Below are 18948 nucleotides of genomic sequence, written 5' to 3' on the forward strand. Positions count from 1 at the left end.
TATTTCATAACTTGAGATTTTAAGAAAGATAGAATATAATTTCTTAAAATCAGATATACAACGGGAATGGGCCAATTGAGGGGCTCTAGAAATTTCCCTTTAATCATAATGGCTGAATTTAGGAAAATGATTGCTGAGATTGAAATCCTTCTTCACCCCACAGATCTCTTTAGATCGATGGTCAAGATTGAATTTCTTTATAATGACCAACCCTAGCCCCAAAAACACTAATTTTGTTCTATAAATATCCCCCTTGGGGTGGCGTCTCTTACACATGACCTAGCCCTCTCTCGCTCTCTCCATCCTCTTTAGAGCTCCACACTACTCGTCTCTACTTTTTTTCTCTCTCTCTCTCTCCCCTTCTCTAAAACCTAGATCAAAGGGGTTCCATGCCCCAAATAAGACTCAAGGGGTGGCACGCCCCAAGTTTGAATGCTTGGTGTAAGACATTGTGCTATCCTATATTGTTTTGAGATTTGACTTTTACCCTTGGTCGTGCTCCCATTGTTGAATTAGGGTTTTACCTTGGCTTCCCATTTTAAGAGATTAAGAGAAAAGGACCTAGAGCATGTGCGCCATCGGTGTTGGAGATATGGAGTAGGGTATGCTAAGTCCTTGGAGATGATCCAAGGCCAGGTAATATGGCATTTTATGGTTCCTTGTTTCTTAATTCTTGGTTCACTTTTGTACATTGTATCTTAATTTTATTTGAATAAAAGGGGTTTTTTTTGGTATGCAACTTAGGATCCTATAATGTCTTGAAGGTTTTGTTTTATGATTTTTGAGTTGTAATTGGTGCTTGTAAGTGGATTAGCTGTATAAATAAATATAGTTAGAAAATATTTTAACGCTACATACTTGTCTAGAGCACATTCCCACCTTTCAATTGTCTTTGTGATGCATTTCATTATTGACGTCAACTTTTTAGAACTCATATAAATGGGTTGCGTCAACCTTTGTAATGGTGCCATATGGTAACCTTTGGTTTATTATATGATGCTTCGAGGTAGTCTCTGGCTGTAGACTGAACTTGAAGAAACATATCCGTTATGAGTATTAAGGTAATTAAGGGAGCCTTTGTTGCTCCTGTATTTCTCATGAATGTTGGACTAACCAAGGCCACTGCAAGCACCTCAGGTTCCCTTTATGCATTGGCAGGCTTAACGGTCATCTGTGGAGACTGGTATTGAACAATTCCAGATGATGTTGCCTACTTAGATATTATTTTATTTTATTTGGAAGAATCACACTCATTAATATGACATCATCTCCCATTTCATTTATTTTATAGTTCTATTCAAAGTGCATATCAACATTGCTGATAGGATTGAGCTTGTTCAGAGGGATTTTCTATGGCAATCAAATGATGAATGTCACCTTTTCAGATGGTCAAATGTTCCTGAGCACTACGAAAATCAGGAAAGCCAACAGAGATTTATTGGGCTAGTGTCGCAATGGTTGTGAGAACTACCAGGCCTTTGAAACCTATAATTTTCTAAAGTGTAGTGTTGGAGGTCATGAATAGATTGTGTAGCATTGAGCTTCTCTAGTGAACCCTCAATGATATGAAGGGGCATCAATAGTTGGGATTTAATTTGCAGAAGGCTAGAGATTCTTTGTGGGTAACGGGACGGCAATTGAGTCAGATTCTTCTGAAAGTTTTCTTTTGTAACTCATTGTCATTTTGCAACCACTTAAGTGTCTTTGATTGCAGGTTTGCACTTGATCCAGATTTCAGATGCCATTGTAATTGTCTGTTAGGTTTAACTCCATATTGGAGAGACGGCAGTGGGATCTCTCAGTAACCGCATGGATTGTTTAGGCACATCTTTCATTCCACCACTGAAGAATTCCACTGAGACAAGCCTGTGACCAGGGTCGCTGAAAGATCCCACTTCTGTCTCTCCAATAGAGTCACTGAGAAAAGCTTGTGACCATCCCCTGAGAAAAGCCTGTGACCATCCCCTGAGAAAAGCCTGTGATCATCCGCACTCCAAAAATGTAGAAACGAGGAAAAATAGGAGAGGTAAAAGAAGGAGAAAGTCTAGAGAGGAAGATATTTAGGGATAGAAAGCGTTAGAGCATAAGAAAGAGACTGATGTTGAGGAGAGGAGAGAACGGGCTTTCACATTAGGTTAGATTGCCCACACTCCCTCTCATTCTTATGTATAGTGATAGATTATAAAAAGCAAAAGTGCCTCAAGTATGGAAAGAGGACGAATAAGTCCTTAAGGACTTGAATACAAAAGAAATAACAATAGGATTTGACATTTGCAACACAACTGCTATCAATGCCATCCACGGCCATCACGCCATTTGCAAGTCAAATATTGGTAGCTAAACATTCATAAGAAGCATTATATGCTCATGCTGCAATCCATGAGAAGGCAACCTTAACCTCAAATAGATTCAAACAGTAGCTGCTGAAAATAACAGATCGTATGTGCTTTTGATGGAAATGGATTATATTGTACTTGTGCATCCAAAGAGTTCCTTATATTTTCCGATGCTTTCGAAGTTGTTTTTTGGGCCTCCTCTCTCATTGTTGTATATTTTACAAAAAGCAAAATTAAATGGTTCGATTGCATGCCCTTATCATATTTATGTTTTTGTTCCACTATAAATAGGTATTGATTTCTGAATTGTTATGTCTTTGTTCATTGTCAAATCCTGTGCAAATAAAGTAGTTTTACACACCGGCTAAATGTTTTCCTCGTTACTGTTTGAACGTTTGTAGGAGTCTTTCTTTCTAAAGGTTGCACAGAGTTATTCAGCCTTGAAGGACACTGAAAATGCTATTCAGTTCTTCTACAAAGGTAGCCTCAATGTTCTTGCCCTACGGTATTTTGCTTCTGTTTTGATTTTTGGAGTCTGTGATTGGTCTTGAGCATCATACATGGAAAACTTCCATATCAGTATTTCTATTTTGCTGTATATACCATGCAAGACATGCCAGGTCCCCTTATTTAAGTAAAAGTGTCGGCATTATAAAATGTTATTTTATTTATTTATTCCTTTTTAAATTGTATTTGTAAAACTTTTTATGGGTTGTTGTGGTTTCAAAAGTTCCTTCAAATAGATCATGTTTTGTTACATTATATTTCCAAGTCTGACAAGATATGAGGTTTTGAGTTTCAAGAATGGAAAGTATGAGAGTATCAAGTGTTAACAATGCAATTGTATTTCCATCTCTTTAAAAGTCAAAATACAAGAACCCAAAAGTCTAGGTCTGATAATTCTCTTTCATTGTCCATCCTATGCAATTTGCAATCAATGATAGCAGTTTTGGATTTATTTTTTCTCTTAACTGAATGTTAAGTGAGGAAAGATGATGTAGATAAAAATTAGGAAAAATTCAAAATTATAATTTAATTATTATTTTTGAGTTACTTTTATTTAGGAATTGGGTAGGATAGCAAGTTTCAAATTTTTAGGGTTAATGTGGCACAAAATGGGAAAGTCCTAATTTCATGGACTTAAGGGATTTAGTTAGAGATTTATAGGAGATTTAGTTAGAGATTTATGGGGCCTCATGTTGGGGGAAGAAGAAGAGATTTGAATAAGAAACGAGAGATTTATGGGATTTAGATATGGGAAAGATCAAACGTGGATAAAGATTGAGAAAGTGGGAGGAAAAATAGGGTAAGAGAGAGAGAGAGAGAGAGAGAGAGAGAGAGAGAGAGAGAGAGAGAGAGAGAGAGAGAGAGAGAGAATTTTATGGCTGTTTTATTACTTTTATTTCTTATTTCTTTTATTTTGTATTTAAGGGAATGAAGTCCCTCATTGTGATGGAGATTGGAATTGAGAGTCCCCATACCTTCCCTAAAAGCATAAGAGCACTCTAAGGAAATGCCAACAAAGACCTCTATACCTGGGAAATTGCATTCATGACTTGTCTCTCTCTAGGATGCAGTTTAGTGATTGGTCTTAGTTTTCCATTTGGGTTAGGAATGAACGATCTATGCATGGGAGAAAACCGAAAGGAGGATTCTATTAGGGCGTTTTTCATATCAATGACTGAAGATTCATTGAGCTTGTAATGAGAAGCTGCTTTTGTCTTCCATAAAGCATCTCTACTCGTGTAACAACCCGTTCTGTCAAATGAGAAATTACACTCTTGCCGGGACGATGAGACTCAATAAACGTATTAATATGCAAAAATAAGAAATAAGGGAATCAGAGTTGTGGGTAAAGAATTTGGGTCTTGTGAAAAGATCTTTTGAGGTGGACTCCCTTGCAGAAGAGAGGATATATTTTTTCACCCTTTGTTATTATTTTTATTTTAATTATTTCTTCCTTCCATACCCTTAGGAGAGGGTATACTCTCTCAAATCTTTATTTCTTATTTCTAATTTATTGTTTATCCCCATATTAGTTGGTATCAGAGCCTTGAGTTCAAAGATCCATTAATTATATGGAGCTTTTGGATCGATATGAGCAATTGGATCAACAATTCGATAGACACATGGAAGACCTTTGTAGATCAATACAACAATATCTACAAGATCGACTTAGTATATTGCAACAAGAGGAACAAGAATATGAAGAGGTAGATCTGAATACAAAAGACGACGTCGATAACCCAAATGTGCAAGAAATTTTGAAAATCAATTATGAAGAAGAAGATATGTGTGATGCAGTATTTGAAATCTGAAGGAGAAATCACGATTAAGCTTGCGATCCTAGTGTTTTACTTCAAGATGAACCCAAAGTATCTGTTGAATTGGTTTATTGAATAAAAAGTACTAAGGCGCATGGTGGGACTACGTCAACAATTATGTGATTGGCCTATGAAGGATATAAGTTCGATGTCGAGCTTCTCCCAACCCTGAGAGAATGATGCAAATAAAAATTTATGTGGATTCTTTTTTATTTATTGATTTATTCTTCTAAGTGTATTTAAAGGGAAGAAGTCCCTCATTGTAAACTAATATTTTGGTGATTCAGGAAAGAGTTGATCTGGTGAAAGGTCTTTGGGGTGGATTCCCTTGCAGACCTAGTATTCTCTCGCCTTTTATTATTATTATTATTATTATTTTAATTATTTCTTCCCTCCATCCTCCCTGCATCAAAATAACTTTGGTAAACCTTAGATTTCTCCTCTCCCAAGTTTCTCCTTTTATTCTATAGCACGCCTTTAAAGGAAATACTTTGAAATTATTTTCTCTTAAGCATTGTGAACTTCTCTAAAAGAATGTCTAAACTCTAATCATAAAATCCAAATTTATCTCAAATTTACAAATAAATTTACAGAATTTCCCTAAGGGAAAAATATATAAAAAAGAAATTCTTGTAAACTTTGCTTAATATTTCATAGAATATCCCTTTAGAATTTTTTATGGCATGAATTTTATGATTTGGGAGAATATTTAGAAATTTCTCCTTGTAAAGTTTAGCTAGTTCAGTCCATCAAAAAAAGAAATTAGCTAGTTCCATATTCATATGATTTGCCCTTACGCTTCTTAATTTCCTATTTTTGTGTTCTAAGACTTCACCTTGGATGGCATGACATTGTAAATGCTACTGATTTCCTTGTGCTTATTTGCTAACGCTAGATATCAAATGTACTTATATTAGTCCTAGAACTTATGACGTATCCCTGTAACCTGGTAAAATGCTATGCTAGGCACCTTCACTAACCCTTTAGGTGCAACACAAGAAACATTATCTCCAATGAACCGGGCTAGTATTGATTGGATTTCTAACTCTCAAACATTTGCATATGTATGTGTGAATTGATGAGACCCAATGTTCTACGGGTGAGCTTTGCATTCTTTCCTTGATACTAGAACTAGATCGTCTTCTCTTTGCCCCGTCACATGGTAGGCTTTCTCTTTAACAACCATAAATTTTCAGGTAATTCTTCAGTTCCTTGTTGTCCTATCCTTTTTTTCTTTCACTCTCCTTTTTCTATGGTATTTCTTGACTCTATTGCGTATCTTTTCTCTATTTTCTGTCGAATTTTTTGTTCTATCTTCTTCTTTCTTTTTCTATTTTCTTTCTATTGTAATTTTTCTGTATCTTCCTTTCTTATCGTTTTCCTTATCATCCTTTTGTTTTCCACCATATTTATGTTTCTTGCCTATGTCTTTTTCCTATTGTATTGCTTCTCTTTTTTCTTGCCGTTTCGAGAAGTTATAAGGCCTTCTTTTTGAGCTTTGTGGTTCTAGTGAAACTTCCCCTTTATCAGCTGCTTCAGGATCCAAAAAGTGTACAAGCCTGGTGAGAAGAAGTTGATTCCCTTCATCATAATCATACTTGGACTCTTATCCCTTGTCTGCGTAGCTTGAACATGTATTGTTCAGGATTGAGTTTTTGTTTGATTTCACCATTGCCTGGCACAAGTCTCGATTGCTATTCATGTTGATAAGACCTTTGGTATGTTGGTTCTGCTAGCTAGCACTTACATATTTTTATCTCTAGTTGCTTTACCATGGTAAGTTGATAATATTTTTTTTATATGCATCAAACTCTGGTCCTTTTATCTTGTACGAAGTAAATGGAGCTTCTATGTTGTACTTACCTGCTTGTAGGGCTGCCAAGGCCCGGCCTGAATTATTTTATTAAGCCTGGCCTGATCCGTTATCTGCCTGATAATGTCCTTCAGGCTGGGCTTGGGCCCGACCCAGCCCATATATACCTTTTTTTTTATAAGGGTAAGATCTCTCTCTTCAATTTTTTTTCCCTCTAAAAAAAAAGCCTTTTTGTATAGAAATTATATTCAAGTCGTTTTTTCAAACCCTAATAAAATCTAACAAATAAAAAAACATTTTTTTGAAAATTTTAAAAGGGCACGTCTACCCTACCAGCACATGCCCATCTCTCTCTCTCTCTAAAAAGTTTTTTAAAACCTAAAAAGGCATTGGTGAGGGTGATGGAAGCACGTGGGCACCCAACCAGCTCCCCCCCCCCCCCCCCCAACACACACACGCACACACACAAAAAAAAAAAAAACCTCTTTCTCTCCCATGGCCCCCCCCAAAATCGCCTGTCTCTCTCTCTTAAACTGGGGCTTATCAGTTATCTTTGCTGTCTCGAAAATAGCAAAAAAAAATGTTGTTCTTCTTTGTCTTTCGCTATATTTTTGGAGGATTTTATTCTCTTGTTCTCTCTCAATATTCTCTCTCTATACCTTTCTCTCAAACCTCTCTTTCTAAAGCACTCACCTATTCTCTCTCCTAAGCCCTATTGCCCTCTATTGGCTGTTGACTGAAAGCCAGAGTTTACTAAAAGGAGATGTATTGTTTTGGCGGAAGACTCTCGCTCTTGGTCCCCATGAGACTGGTTTGTTGAAGAGAGGAATGAGTGGGAAAGATGGAAACCTTAGAAAATGCTGGCGCAGAGAGCGAAAATGGAAGGGCTATGAGGACAGAGATGGGTTTGAGCGAGTGTGGTGCTTCAATGCTTGGAAACCAAGCTTTCTCTCTGCTTTCTCTCTCTCTCATTATTTTTGCTTCTCTCTGAAGCCATAATCAATAGGCATCCATGGCCCCAACCAGTGGGTTTTCTCTGTCTTTAGAGAGAGACTAGGGAAATTTGGATAAGAGAGAGAAGATGGAGGCGAAGAGAGAGGGTGAGAGAGATTGGATCTTGGGTGCAAAGAAAATATGAGCTTTAAGAGGGAGAGAGAGATTGGGTTTCGCAGTTAGAGAGGGGGAGAGAGATTGAGTTTTGGGTGCAGGTTTAAGAGGGCTATCTCCAGGTTTTCAGACCGATTTGGGGTCTATCTGACCCAGCCCTGCCCAAAAACAAAATGGCCCGCAACGCCCAGCTTGAAAGCCCAGTACGGCCCATAAAGTGGTATGGAATCGGCCTGTGACCGGCCCGGTCTGTTGGCACCCCTACCTGCTTGACTATGATTTGGTGAATGATCTGAATTGCAAGTTCACTTTGATGTTAGGAACGGTGCCTATCCGTGCGCATAATTGATATTCTTAGTAGTTTACATTATGTTTACTTGCTCAGTTGTTGTGCAGGCTTGTCATTTTTGGTTTGCCAATTCGTGCACAAATTGAGTAGTATTTACTTGAATGATGCTACAAATCTCCATCAAAGAAGAATTTTATGTGATTTTATAATTGAACAAAAGCGAGGAGCTTTCTCCCGGAAATAATCCAAGACAAATCCAATAGTGGCCACCGCTGCTCTTCTTCCTACAGTTCTTTTTCTTTGTAAGGCTAACACTTATGTTCGCTTACATATTATGTGGCTTTGAAAGAGATTTTGACGCCTATAAAGAATATTGTGCATCATGAATTTCTTTTGCAACACACATTACATCTTCCCTTTGTGGCCTGTTTAACTGCTATTGTTTTGGCTGGTCTGTTTAACTGCTATTGTTTTGGCTTCTCCTATCTTTGACACTTCATGATTAATTTTAGTATTCTCTAGGGTTGCAAAGAGCACTCTAATCCCCATCTTTTCGGTTGAATGGAATATCTTGTGTTGATTCGATTGCCTGAGGGGATTACCTTGCCGTTGTTCCTTTCCATTATGTTACGCTTATGTTACAACATGTAACTGCCAATTCGATCTTTGCCATGAGCTAAAACTTGAGGTGTAAATCAAGCCAAGAAATTTCTTCTTTCATTAAATAAAATTCATTGTATTGATATAATCATCCTATAATGTGACATCCGAGTTTTTATAAGCCTATGAAACCCTAAAATTAACTTGAAATTCAAGTAAATAATTTGAGACTCTAAGATACCCCTAAGCAATACTAAAATTTCAGAAATACCCATGGGAAAGAGTAACTTGTGAATAGTATCCATAAACAATACCATGAACAATAACTAGTGAATGCTAAAATAATAAAAAAATAGAAATTTAGTTTTGGAGATGAACCCCACTTATAATTCTTGAAATATTAACCTTAATAAAAAAACAAAATGTACACCTAAATCCATGAAATTGAAAAAATAAAATAAAATATTTAAATCATCTAGCTCTTGATCTTCATCATTCTCCCATGGTTGGAGAAAACTCGCCCTTGAGTTTTGAAATGGGTTAATTAAATCCTCCTCTAAACAAAAAGTCTGTCTCAACCCGAATATTGGTATTAATATTGGGGCTTAATCCTAGAACTTATGTGTTGTAGGCTTCATCAAAATATCCTCAAACAAGTTGCTGAGGATTTTGGTGCACTCAGCTATAGTCGCCTGCCTTTGTGGGATGGAGTCCTCTAATTGGAAAAAGGAAAGGTCGGCCCCACTATCGATGAAAGAAAATACCTCTTTATGGTCATTGCCTCTAGTTGCCTCCTCTTTTACCTCTTCACCACTATCGCAGTCATTACCATCATTGCAATGACCATCACCATGTCTACAACTTATTATTCTTCATACATAGGAACCCCAAGTTCTTCATTTTCATCCAATGGTTCATCAAAAATAGGATCGCCATCAAAGATAAGATCACGTAGTTCTTTATAAAAAATAAGATCTTTGTCAAAGATAGGAGCATTATTAGAGAGAGGACCATCCGCCGATTCAAAGAATATTGAATTCAATTGAAGATAGGATTAGCGTCTGATTTACGCATCTATGCCATTGTGCATCAAACCCATTTACATAAGCTGTTCCCACTCAGACTTGGAGTTTGATTTGTGCCAATCTTCATAAAACACTTACAATTTGGTACTATCCCTATAAATTCCTCTTCGTTTAGGGCACAATGTTGATGGTTTTGCTTGCGCAACAATAGTGTAATCCTCCTTATTTAGTTGTTGATTTCCTTGTGCAATCAGATCAGATTGGCATACTTACGGCTAATACCTCCACGACCAGCCATCACAATCTCTAACTGTCTTTGAACGGAGCTATGATACGAAATTGAAGCGGGAAGGAAAGGTTTGTAATTACATTCACCTTTCTTCCAAACCTCAAACAAGAAAAAATCAGCAATATTGGAGAAAAAACATGGATGTAAGTCAAGTCAAGAGAAGAATTTTCTTCTTTCATAAAATAAACTTCATTCCAATATTATAAGAATCCTATAATGTGACGTCTCGCCTTTTATAAGCCTATGAAACCTTAAAATTAACTTAAGAACCAAGTAAACAATTTAAGACTCTAAAATATACCTAAATAATACTAAAATTTCAGAAAGGACACGGTTTCTATGAGTCCATGTAGAAATGAGTCACCTCTTAAAAATCTATTTTTGAGATGCATTTTAGGACTTAATTTTCATGAACATGTAATTTCTAACATGGAGACCATAAATATGAAAAAATAAACAATTTTTGAAAATTAGAAATATTTATTTTATTAAGAAAACATTTGGACCGTTAGTTTCAATTGTTTTTAGATGGATCACCTATTTGTATCCATCTTTAAGATGAATCCTTTGTACCTTGGGACTGCATATTGTAGAAACACGTTCCAGCCCGTATGAAGCAATTTCCTTTCAGAAATACCTATGTGAACAGTATCCATGAATAGTATCCACGAACAATAGCCCTGAGTAGTAACCAACATATAGTAAAAAGAAGAAAATAGAAATTAAGTGTTAGAAATTAACCCTACATTATAATTTCTAAATAATTATCCTTAGTAAAAAATAAAACGTACATCCATATTTATGATATTAAAAAAACTAAAATTAAAATTTTGAATCACCCAGCTCTTGATTTCCATTGATGATATATGTGTTAAAGCATTTCCTAGTGTTCCATTTTAAACTTAGTGGCTTAAAAAGAAGTACGCTGTCGTCATACTTTACCCTCCTTCTTGAGGGGAGGTTCTGGTGGCAACTTTTGGGTCACTTAGGTCAGACTCAAAATGTTTTGTTTGTTTTAGAATTTAGATTGTGAAGGTTGCAATTCTGGTATTTGAGGTCCCTATTTTGCAGTTCGTGTATTTGAGGTCCCTACTTTTGGTCGCCAGAGTGGTGGCTCCAAAGTTTTGGGTTTGTTATGGACTTGTTGTTCTCACTTTGTTCAGCACGATCCTTACTTGAGTGATTTGGATTACAAGCACTCTGCAATTTGGGACACCCAAGTTGGGCACGGTTTTCTCTCACAGTTACATAGATTCTACATAGGGACGAAATTGAAACCATTAAATACTCTGATTATGTTAATAAATATAATTATTTGATAAAAGAATATTGAAGAGGTTTTCTTTGGTGAATAAGATATTGTAGTTTTTTTTTTTTTTGAGAGGTAAGATTGTGTAGTTTTGGAATTTCTTATAAACATATCTGTAAGATCCAAGGGGATACCGCAGGTACTCGACAAATAGTTAACAAAATGCCGCACTGTTATGTTGTAGAAACCAGAACTAACCCAGTCAGAGCCAGTTTATGCAAAAGAGTTTTTAGAAGTTGCGTCATGTTATACCTTGGACTGATTTTCCTCCTGGGTATAATCTCTGGACTTCTCTGGCATAAATCCTTCTAGTGTTTCCACAGAATTGTTAATTATTTTGTGAAAATTGTGGCGTGACTTGCATGTTTTTAAACACGCACTTCCACAGGCAGGGCCAGAGTCTGAGCGAGCAGTTCACACTCAGCTGAGTCTGAGTCTGTAAAAAACATGACAAAGAAAGCTCAAATAGGGAGACTAAGCCGGTTTCTGAGGGTTTTCACTAGGGCCTGGCACCCTACTGGGTCCAAGTGTCTCAGCGAGTTTTGAAACACTGGTAGTATGAAATATTGCCTTTTTAGTTTTGGTGACGTGATGCAGCTGTAATATTTGTTTGATATTGGTGTAACTACTTTCCGTCAACATCTCTTCTGGATGTTAAAATTATTCCATGATTCATCTAATTTTGGTGAAATTTGACCTTCATGTTTCTCATGACACTTCTTTGTGTTGTACACCTAATTGTTTGGATTTGGACTTTTGCAGCTATAAATGCTTCAAATAATAATATTGATGCTCGTTTAACTTTAACATCTCTTCTTCTCGAAAAGAACAAAGAGGATGAAGCCCTGAAGTTACTTAGCCCTCCTGAAATTATGGGTATTTTCTTTCTGGGACTTAATTTATTTCATTATATAGTACTCTAATTGATTGTATTTGAATTTCACCAGGCTTTCTCATTATTAGTTTGTCTTTCAGATTCAAATAATACACACGATTCTGTCAAATCTGAACCTTGGTGGCTCAGTGGGAAGATAAAAAAGCAGCTTGCTTATATGTATCATAGAAAAGGAATGCTTGTGGAGTTTCTTAATACAATCTTTCCTCTGATTGAAGAAACATTGTCTATTGAGGTCAACAAGATTAAGAAGGTTAGTTAATGGGTTAACTGTGTCAGTTATTTGATTTGTAAGCTTCTGCCTATAAATGCCCATTGTCTTCATGACATAATGTACATTTCCTTTGTACGGAATAGTGGTACACCTGAGACATGGGGGACATAGAGGTTGATGACTATTGTGATTGAGGAAAAATGATTATGTTGCATGGTTTTCGTCTGCAACATCCACACTTTGTATTTGCCATGACAGGGTTATCTTTTATTACTGGTTGTATGCAACCATAATTTCTTCACCATCCTCATTCCCCAAGCTTATGTACGTTTGGTATTTCATTATGGGCAGCTTGGAATCTTTTAATTGATGATCAAATCAAGGATTGTGTTCCTGCCACTGCAGTCAACTTTGCAGTAGTCCACCTCTGTTAGAAACTTGACATCTTCGTAGAGTCTAGATCGTATCTTGGTAAGCGATGCAATAATGCTAACTGGGGTTTCTCGTTCTTCCTTTTAGATATTCATGATATTGATTCTTGTTCACTGTTTTTGGGCTGCATTTGATTTTATTTGGCTAATAATAGTGGACCAAACACTTATCCTGTCCTTAAAGTGATTCTGAGTTTGATGATAATCTAACAGCTAATTGATCCAGGCCGGACAGTTTTAATATTTGCTGTCCAGTCTGGTTCTGGTAACACTGGCATGCGTTACATTGATATCCTTGATAAATAAAGAATCACACAAAGGTCTAGGGTCTGACTATACCATATGTTACAATATTAACACGGCTATCTAGGCCCTTGCCTGTACCATCTTTGTACATTACGTTACTCTTCCCCAGCTCATCTCCGCGGTTTGTTGATGAGAATAAAAAAAGGGGTGGGCCATCTATGTACTCCAAACTATTCATTTAGGATATATATTTAGGGATACTAATTTTTTTTGTGGCTAGGATGGGCTAAGGAGCTGAAAGTGAACAAGGCTTATTTTGTAAGCAAACCAAAATACCTTGAATTTTCTTTAATGAATCTCAACAGAAAAATGATCCAGTTTGCTTTTGGGTGTTTTCTTATAACTGATTTTTTCCACAAGAATATTGTGGGGATTTTTTTTATTTTCAGCAATGATTGCCATTACAACAAACTGCGCTTGAATCAATTGCATCATTGCGTACACTTCAGTTCATGAGCTCAGATCATAGCATGCATTCACATTTGCATGTATGTATGCATGCATGCATTTATATATGTGTATACATGTATGTGTGCACAATTGCATGTATACATATGTCATATAATCATATAATTTTTGGCTCTCAGATTCTTTTTAGTATTTGTTTTTTCATGAGTGGGACAGTCATGACTTAGCAACAATGTTTTGTATTGGGTCTTTCGTTTCAACAAGATGCTGAAATCCTTTGTTTGGTACTAAGTTCATTGTTTTCAAGTTTGCTTGTATTGTGGAGAATCATATGGTAGTTCGTATGTTTTCAAGTGCCATTGCTTTTTCTACTTTGCTTTTTGACTACACAGTCCAAATATACTCTCAAAGTGGTGAAGTATTGTCAAAATTTGAACTTTAATGCATGCAGTAAATAGCTTATTTTGGGTTCTTAATAGTGGTCATTCCTCTTTTAGGTTTTCTCTTTGTGAATCACGATCTCATCTTATCAACAATTACTCATTATATGCTTGTAATAGGTTCGGCCAAGGAGAAAGCTCACTCAGAAAGATCTTCTTAAGAGGATCGAGGTGTTAAAAGATTGTGATGGTGATAATTTGATTCGTGGGGCTAGGCTTCCCATTCCTCAGAAAGAAGTGTGAGTACATTTTATGCCTCGGAATGCGTCTTTTTAAGGTCGTAAGATTTGAATATGAATCTGCAACTGATTTTTATGGATCTCTACTAATGTTCTGTACTTCCCTTGATATTCCATTTATTATGGATCCCCATGTGCAAATATTAGAATTCCCTAATACAATTTTCAAAATTCCTTGATGTATCTATGATGATTTGTTACCTGATTGGTTTGGCCTGCTTTGTAAGAAATATTAAGTTCTAAGAAAACATACTTTGGAAGTGACTTGCATGCTTCTTTAAAAATCCCACTTCCAAGAACTCCTTCAAAATTATACTTCCCATTATTTCCGTTCATTTGTTTCTGTAGTAATTAATTTGTTGAAATTTTATTTTCTTTATTCTTCTGGAATTTCCACTTGTGCATATTGCATGTGCTGCAGAAATTTTTGGTACGTCCCCCCACTTCGACTAGGCCATCTCCTTTTGCCCTCAACGTTTCAGAGTGTGCTAGAGGTTTCATCTGCAGACTTAGAAATGTATAGTTCTGCTTTGCCCTGTCTTTGGCAATGTTGTAACAACATCCCCATTCAGAAATGAATGGGCAAATTAAGTCTGATCAGTACGTGTCCCCTCACTTCTACATTGTGATAGTTCCAACTAGGAAATTCTATTTGAAAGGTGGTAACTGAAGGCATGAATTTATTGACAAAAGATGTTTTTTGTTTTTGGAGGCCTCTAGTTTGTTCTAGATCCAAAATTACATTCCATTGACGCACTTTCTGTTACTCATTTTGCTATATTTGGGTCGCTATCTGTTGTCTATATATGTGTATACCACTTATAACAATCAATCTTAGGGCAATGTAATATTATTCATAACAAGAAAATCAAAAGAAATTTATCATTATTCAGAACGACACTGAATTAGTGTAATTGTTGTACTTTCGTCTAATTTCTGATAGGCTTCTCCTTTTGCCTCTTCATTTGCAATGAACTAGCAATTTTGTGCAATCAAATTACTATCTTGTAACTCACATTTTTTTGATTATAGGATCAAGGCAAATAGGGCAAAAAAGTTGCTTCCAAAGCGGGCAATGGAGGAGGAAGAAGCGAAGGCTGCAGCATTGGCTGCAGGAATGATGTGGAAGAGTGATGATTCAGATATTGAACCTCTGGTATTGCAGCATTTTCTCTAAGGTAGAACAAACAGTAAATTGTTTGAGAGTTATAACAAGACTTGCATCTAAATTTTGAGCAGGAGACAACAAAAGAACCCCCACTACCTGGACTGCTTAAGGATGAAGAGCATTATCAGCTTCTTTTAAATGTTAGTGCTTGCTTTCGATGTTACTATTTGTTTGGTTTATGTCTTACTTTTTTGCTAGGGTATGTATAAACTCCAAGAACTCTTATTTTGTATGATTGCTAAATGTTTTTGTGGATGTCAATCATTGGGAGTTAATTGGCTCTTGCTCAGTAGAAATCATGATGTGTTTTACCAAATTTTACGCAAAACTTTTTCCTGATTTACTGACAATAGTTAAATCTGTCAACAATTATTTGAAAAAAAAAGGACCTATTTTCAAATCTTCCTGGTTGGTTAACTCATAGTGTTTCTTCAGAGCATAAAGTGGTGCTCTGACTCCCTTGAATTTCAAAAAGATGCCCAAAATTTCCTTGGATTGGGTATTGTAATGAGAAGCATCTGACATTGGCAGGCAGTTAGGGCTCCACCAGCACTCAGAAGTGTGTGTCAATGTGTGTGCTAGTACATGAGCATGAAATGGGTATGTGTTTATGTTTGCATGCATGGAAGTTATTTATGTATGTTTTCTCTGAGGATTCATGTATGTTATGATTATGGAACAGTGGATTCATTTTTTGAAATGTAGGAGTGTCTATGTATATAGTTTGTAGGCATGTGTAAATTCAGTAAGTTTATGGAAGAGTGAAATTGTAGTGGTTATATTAGATACAACCAGCCAACTCCTTATGTGGAGTATATTAGTGAAAGAATAAGAGAATGATAATGGCTTAACGTATGTCAGAATAGACTGTATACCACTGGGAGATAAAATGAAAATAACCTTCATCTGCTTCATTCTCACAGAAAATCAATTAGAGGTTATCTTTTTGGACCTATGATTATGATAATAATTAGTGTAGATGGTGTGCAACGTACCAGGTCACGAAGGAATTCTGAAAGCTATATGTACTCATTGCGGGTTTGAGACATGGTGCACAACTAAACCTCTTCATTAGACTTGGAAACAATCTCCTACTTCTTGGTCGGCCAAGATGTGCATTATGCTTCTAGTATGACAGAAAAACTGGTCAGGCATCTAATCAGGATGTTAGTGGAAGTCAAATGCTCTACTGAATAGTGCTACACTGACCTATAGATATGGCTTCCAACTAGGTGAGCCACTTGTTTATCACTTTATATCGCGCCTTTGCTATTTTTAGAGTTCGGGAGCTGGCTCATCATCTGCAACCAAAACATCTGACTCTACTGAGAATATCCATTGTCGTGTTTGTGAGATGAACAATGACATTACTGGTGAAGGATGGACATATTTCAGCGAGAGGAGAGATAAGCACAAGATATATAATTTTTATTGTCTTAATTCAATACCTCAATAGGCTTTACAAACTCGTGTCAAACTCTCTTTCTCAACCATTGGCTCACTCATGATAGTGTAACCCCAATGCCCCAATTTATGAATCCAAAAAGCCCAAACTTAGCTCTTCTTGCAAGCTACTTCTATGCCTTCAGTACCTGTTGCTTCTAGACTCTTATGTATCCTTAATACTCATCCAAAAGTAAAACCTACGAAAATGATTGGACTCAAGTACTTTCCAAAATCCCAGACTTCTTAAATTCCTAACCATCCAGAATATTTGCATTATTTCTGTCTACATCGACTTTCCTATTAATAAAAAACTCTAGAAATCTATCAAGCAATGCTATTTTTAACACCCTCAATTGCAAAGTCGTACCAATGTCTTTCATGCCTAAAGATCTTTTGAAGGTCTCCATCTCATCTTCTTTTGATTCAAAGCCTTACTGAAGATGTCAGTCACCTGGTCATTGGTTGGAGTTTATATTAGGTCAATCTTGTTTCTCAACACCTCCTCAAAAATAAATTTATAATGCTCCTCAATGTACTTCGTACAGGCAGGGAAGACTTGGTTTCAGGTAGCTGATATTGTCGCTTTGAATTGGGACAATGCAATCCATGGCTTCTTCAAATTTCGTTTGGAAAAATTTTATGTCGATGGGAAAATTGGTAGATCAAGGTTACCATGTTGTATTTGGTGATGCTCCATATGAGATTTCTATTAAAGGAGAACTGTAGGATCATCACATCAGTTCACAGCGTCAAAAAAAAAATAAAAATCTATAGGATCCTCAAATGTTACAACTGACAAGAAGATGGACTGCCTAAATGCCCTGATGATGGGTTACACTCAAATGTTGTAGACTTGTCCATAAAGCTACATTGCAAACTCCCTAGGCTAAAAGATAGGGCAGGGAAGAAGTTAGTCATTTGGCTGTGCATGATTACATGTGAAGCATGTGAGTTTGCAGTCGAATAGCAGAGTATCTAGTAGAATTAATCCAAGTGATGCGTGGGGCCGAGTCCTGCAAAGTCTTATAGTTGCGTGAGGTACTGTGCCTCTTTTTTTTGGAGATGAGGGTAGCATGTGTCCATTAGTGATTATTTCTGTTTTACATGGATCTATTTGCTTCATAATAAATCTGAAGCATTGGGTTACTTTTAACAATTTAATGCACTAATTGCAAATGAATGTAATAGAAATATCAAGAAATTTCGGACCAATAATGGTGGAGAATTCTTGTTGAGAGAGTTCGACGAATTCTTGAAAAGTATGGAATCAAGAATTATGTTTTATCTGTCTGGACTTCTTAACAATCTGGGAATGCCGAGAGGAAGAATCGACACATAGTAGCCACTTGAGCTATGATGAATGGGAACAATTTGTCGAAATGATATTGGGCAAAGGCAATATGTACCACCATGTACTTGATCATGGTCACACCTTTTGAGACCAAGGATGAAGAAGAAACCTGATTACCTTCATGTGGTTTGGTGAATAGCTTATGTGTGCTTGGTGATGATGCCATGACAGTCTTGACGATCAAGTACACGTGCATCTTCCTTGAATATTCATATGAGAGAAAACCATGTGAACGCAAAATCCAGTGGTCCACCTCATCTATGAGAGCCGAGATGTGATGTTTGATGAGCAAGTACAATGGCATCAGGCTGCTCAAGAAGCCGGAGGAGAAGAGGATTCTTTGACATCCATACCACCAGTAGCTGTAGAAACAAGTCCCACTGGATGCTGAACATCATAAAAAGGTGCCTGTACTGCTTCAAGTTCCCAAATTTAAGAACCAATCCAGTGTTATGAGGAGTGCCAAAGGTGCCCCTCAAAACGACTTGATGATTATTATGTCCAAAAAATGCACTATGCTTGCATGAAGCGAGTTATAGAGAGCATGAACTGAGTTTTGAAGAGGCAGCTAGTAGTCCAATGTGACAGCATGCCATGGAGGAAGAAACTGATGCTTTGGTCAAGAACCAAACATGGTAAAAGGCGAGAAAGCAATTGGGTGCAGGTCGATTTGCAAAATAAATCGTGAGTTAATAGACATGTCTCTATTCCTCGGGGGGGGGGGAGATGAATTGGGTTTTTGGTTTTGTTGCTTCCAAGATTCTTCTCTACTTTTATATTATATCACGTTGGTGAAAGAAGTGGCAATTTAGAATTTCAAGTTGTATATTAAAAAATTTACTTTCTTTTTCTTTAATTAATTGCTCTAAATTCTACTTACAAGTACCAGTATTACAATAAAATAGACCTATTACAATCAAATAGGCCTACTATAATCTAGGATCTTAATAACTTACTG

The 18948-nt window shown here is 36.6% G+C and overlaps 1 protein-coding gene across 18 annotated transcripts in view; it reads left to right on the forward strand.

Moving 5' to 3' along the window:
• LOC18427802 (tetratricopeptide repeat (TPR)-containing protein) overlaps window positions 1-18948 on the forward strand; it is a 52215-nt gene that overhangs the window by 11792 nt on the left and 21475 nt on the right. For 15 of the 18 annotated variants that reach the window (XR_016043824.1, XR_016043827.1, XR_016043823.1 and 12 more), the window contains 6 exons: window positions 2738-2816; window positions 11855-11968; window positions 12068-12240; window positions 13907-14025; window positions 15058-15181; window positions 15265-15333. Coding sequence is in view for 6 of the 18 variants with exons in the window: in XM_088851239.1 (XP_088707365.1) it covers window positions 2738-2816; window positions 11855-11968; window positions 12068-12240; window positions 13907-14025; window positions 15058-15181; window positions 15265-15333 (678 nt within the window). In the remaining 12 variants the exon portion in view is untranslated. Of the gene's footprint in view, window positions 1-2737; window positions 2817-4375; window positions 4470-11854; window positions 11969-12067; window positions 12241-12552; window positions 12673-13906; window positions 14027-15057; window positions 15182-15264; window positions 15334-15724; window positions 15794-18948 lie in introns of those variants that run through there. The other 3 variants (XM_020663329.2, XR_016043833.1, XM_088851244.1) reach the window with 3 other exon arrangements.

This window comes from Amborella trichopoda, chromosome 11 (genome assembly GCF_054954075.1).
Source record: "Amborella trichopoda isolate Santa Cruz 75 chromosome 11, AtrichopodaSantaCruz75HAP2 v2.0, whole genome shotgun sequence".
NCBI classification, from domain to species: Eukaryota; Viridiplantae; Streptophyta; class Magnoliopsida; order Amborellales; family Amborellaceae; genus Amborella; species Amborella trichopoda.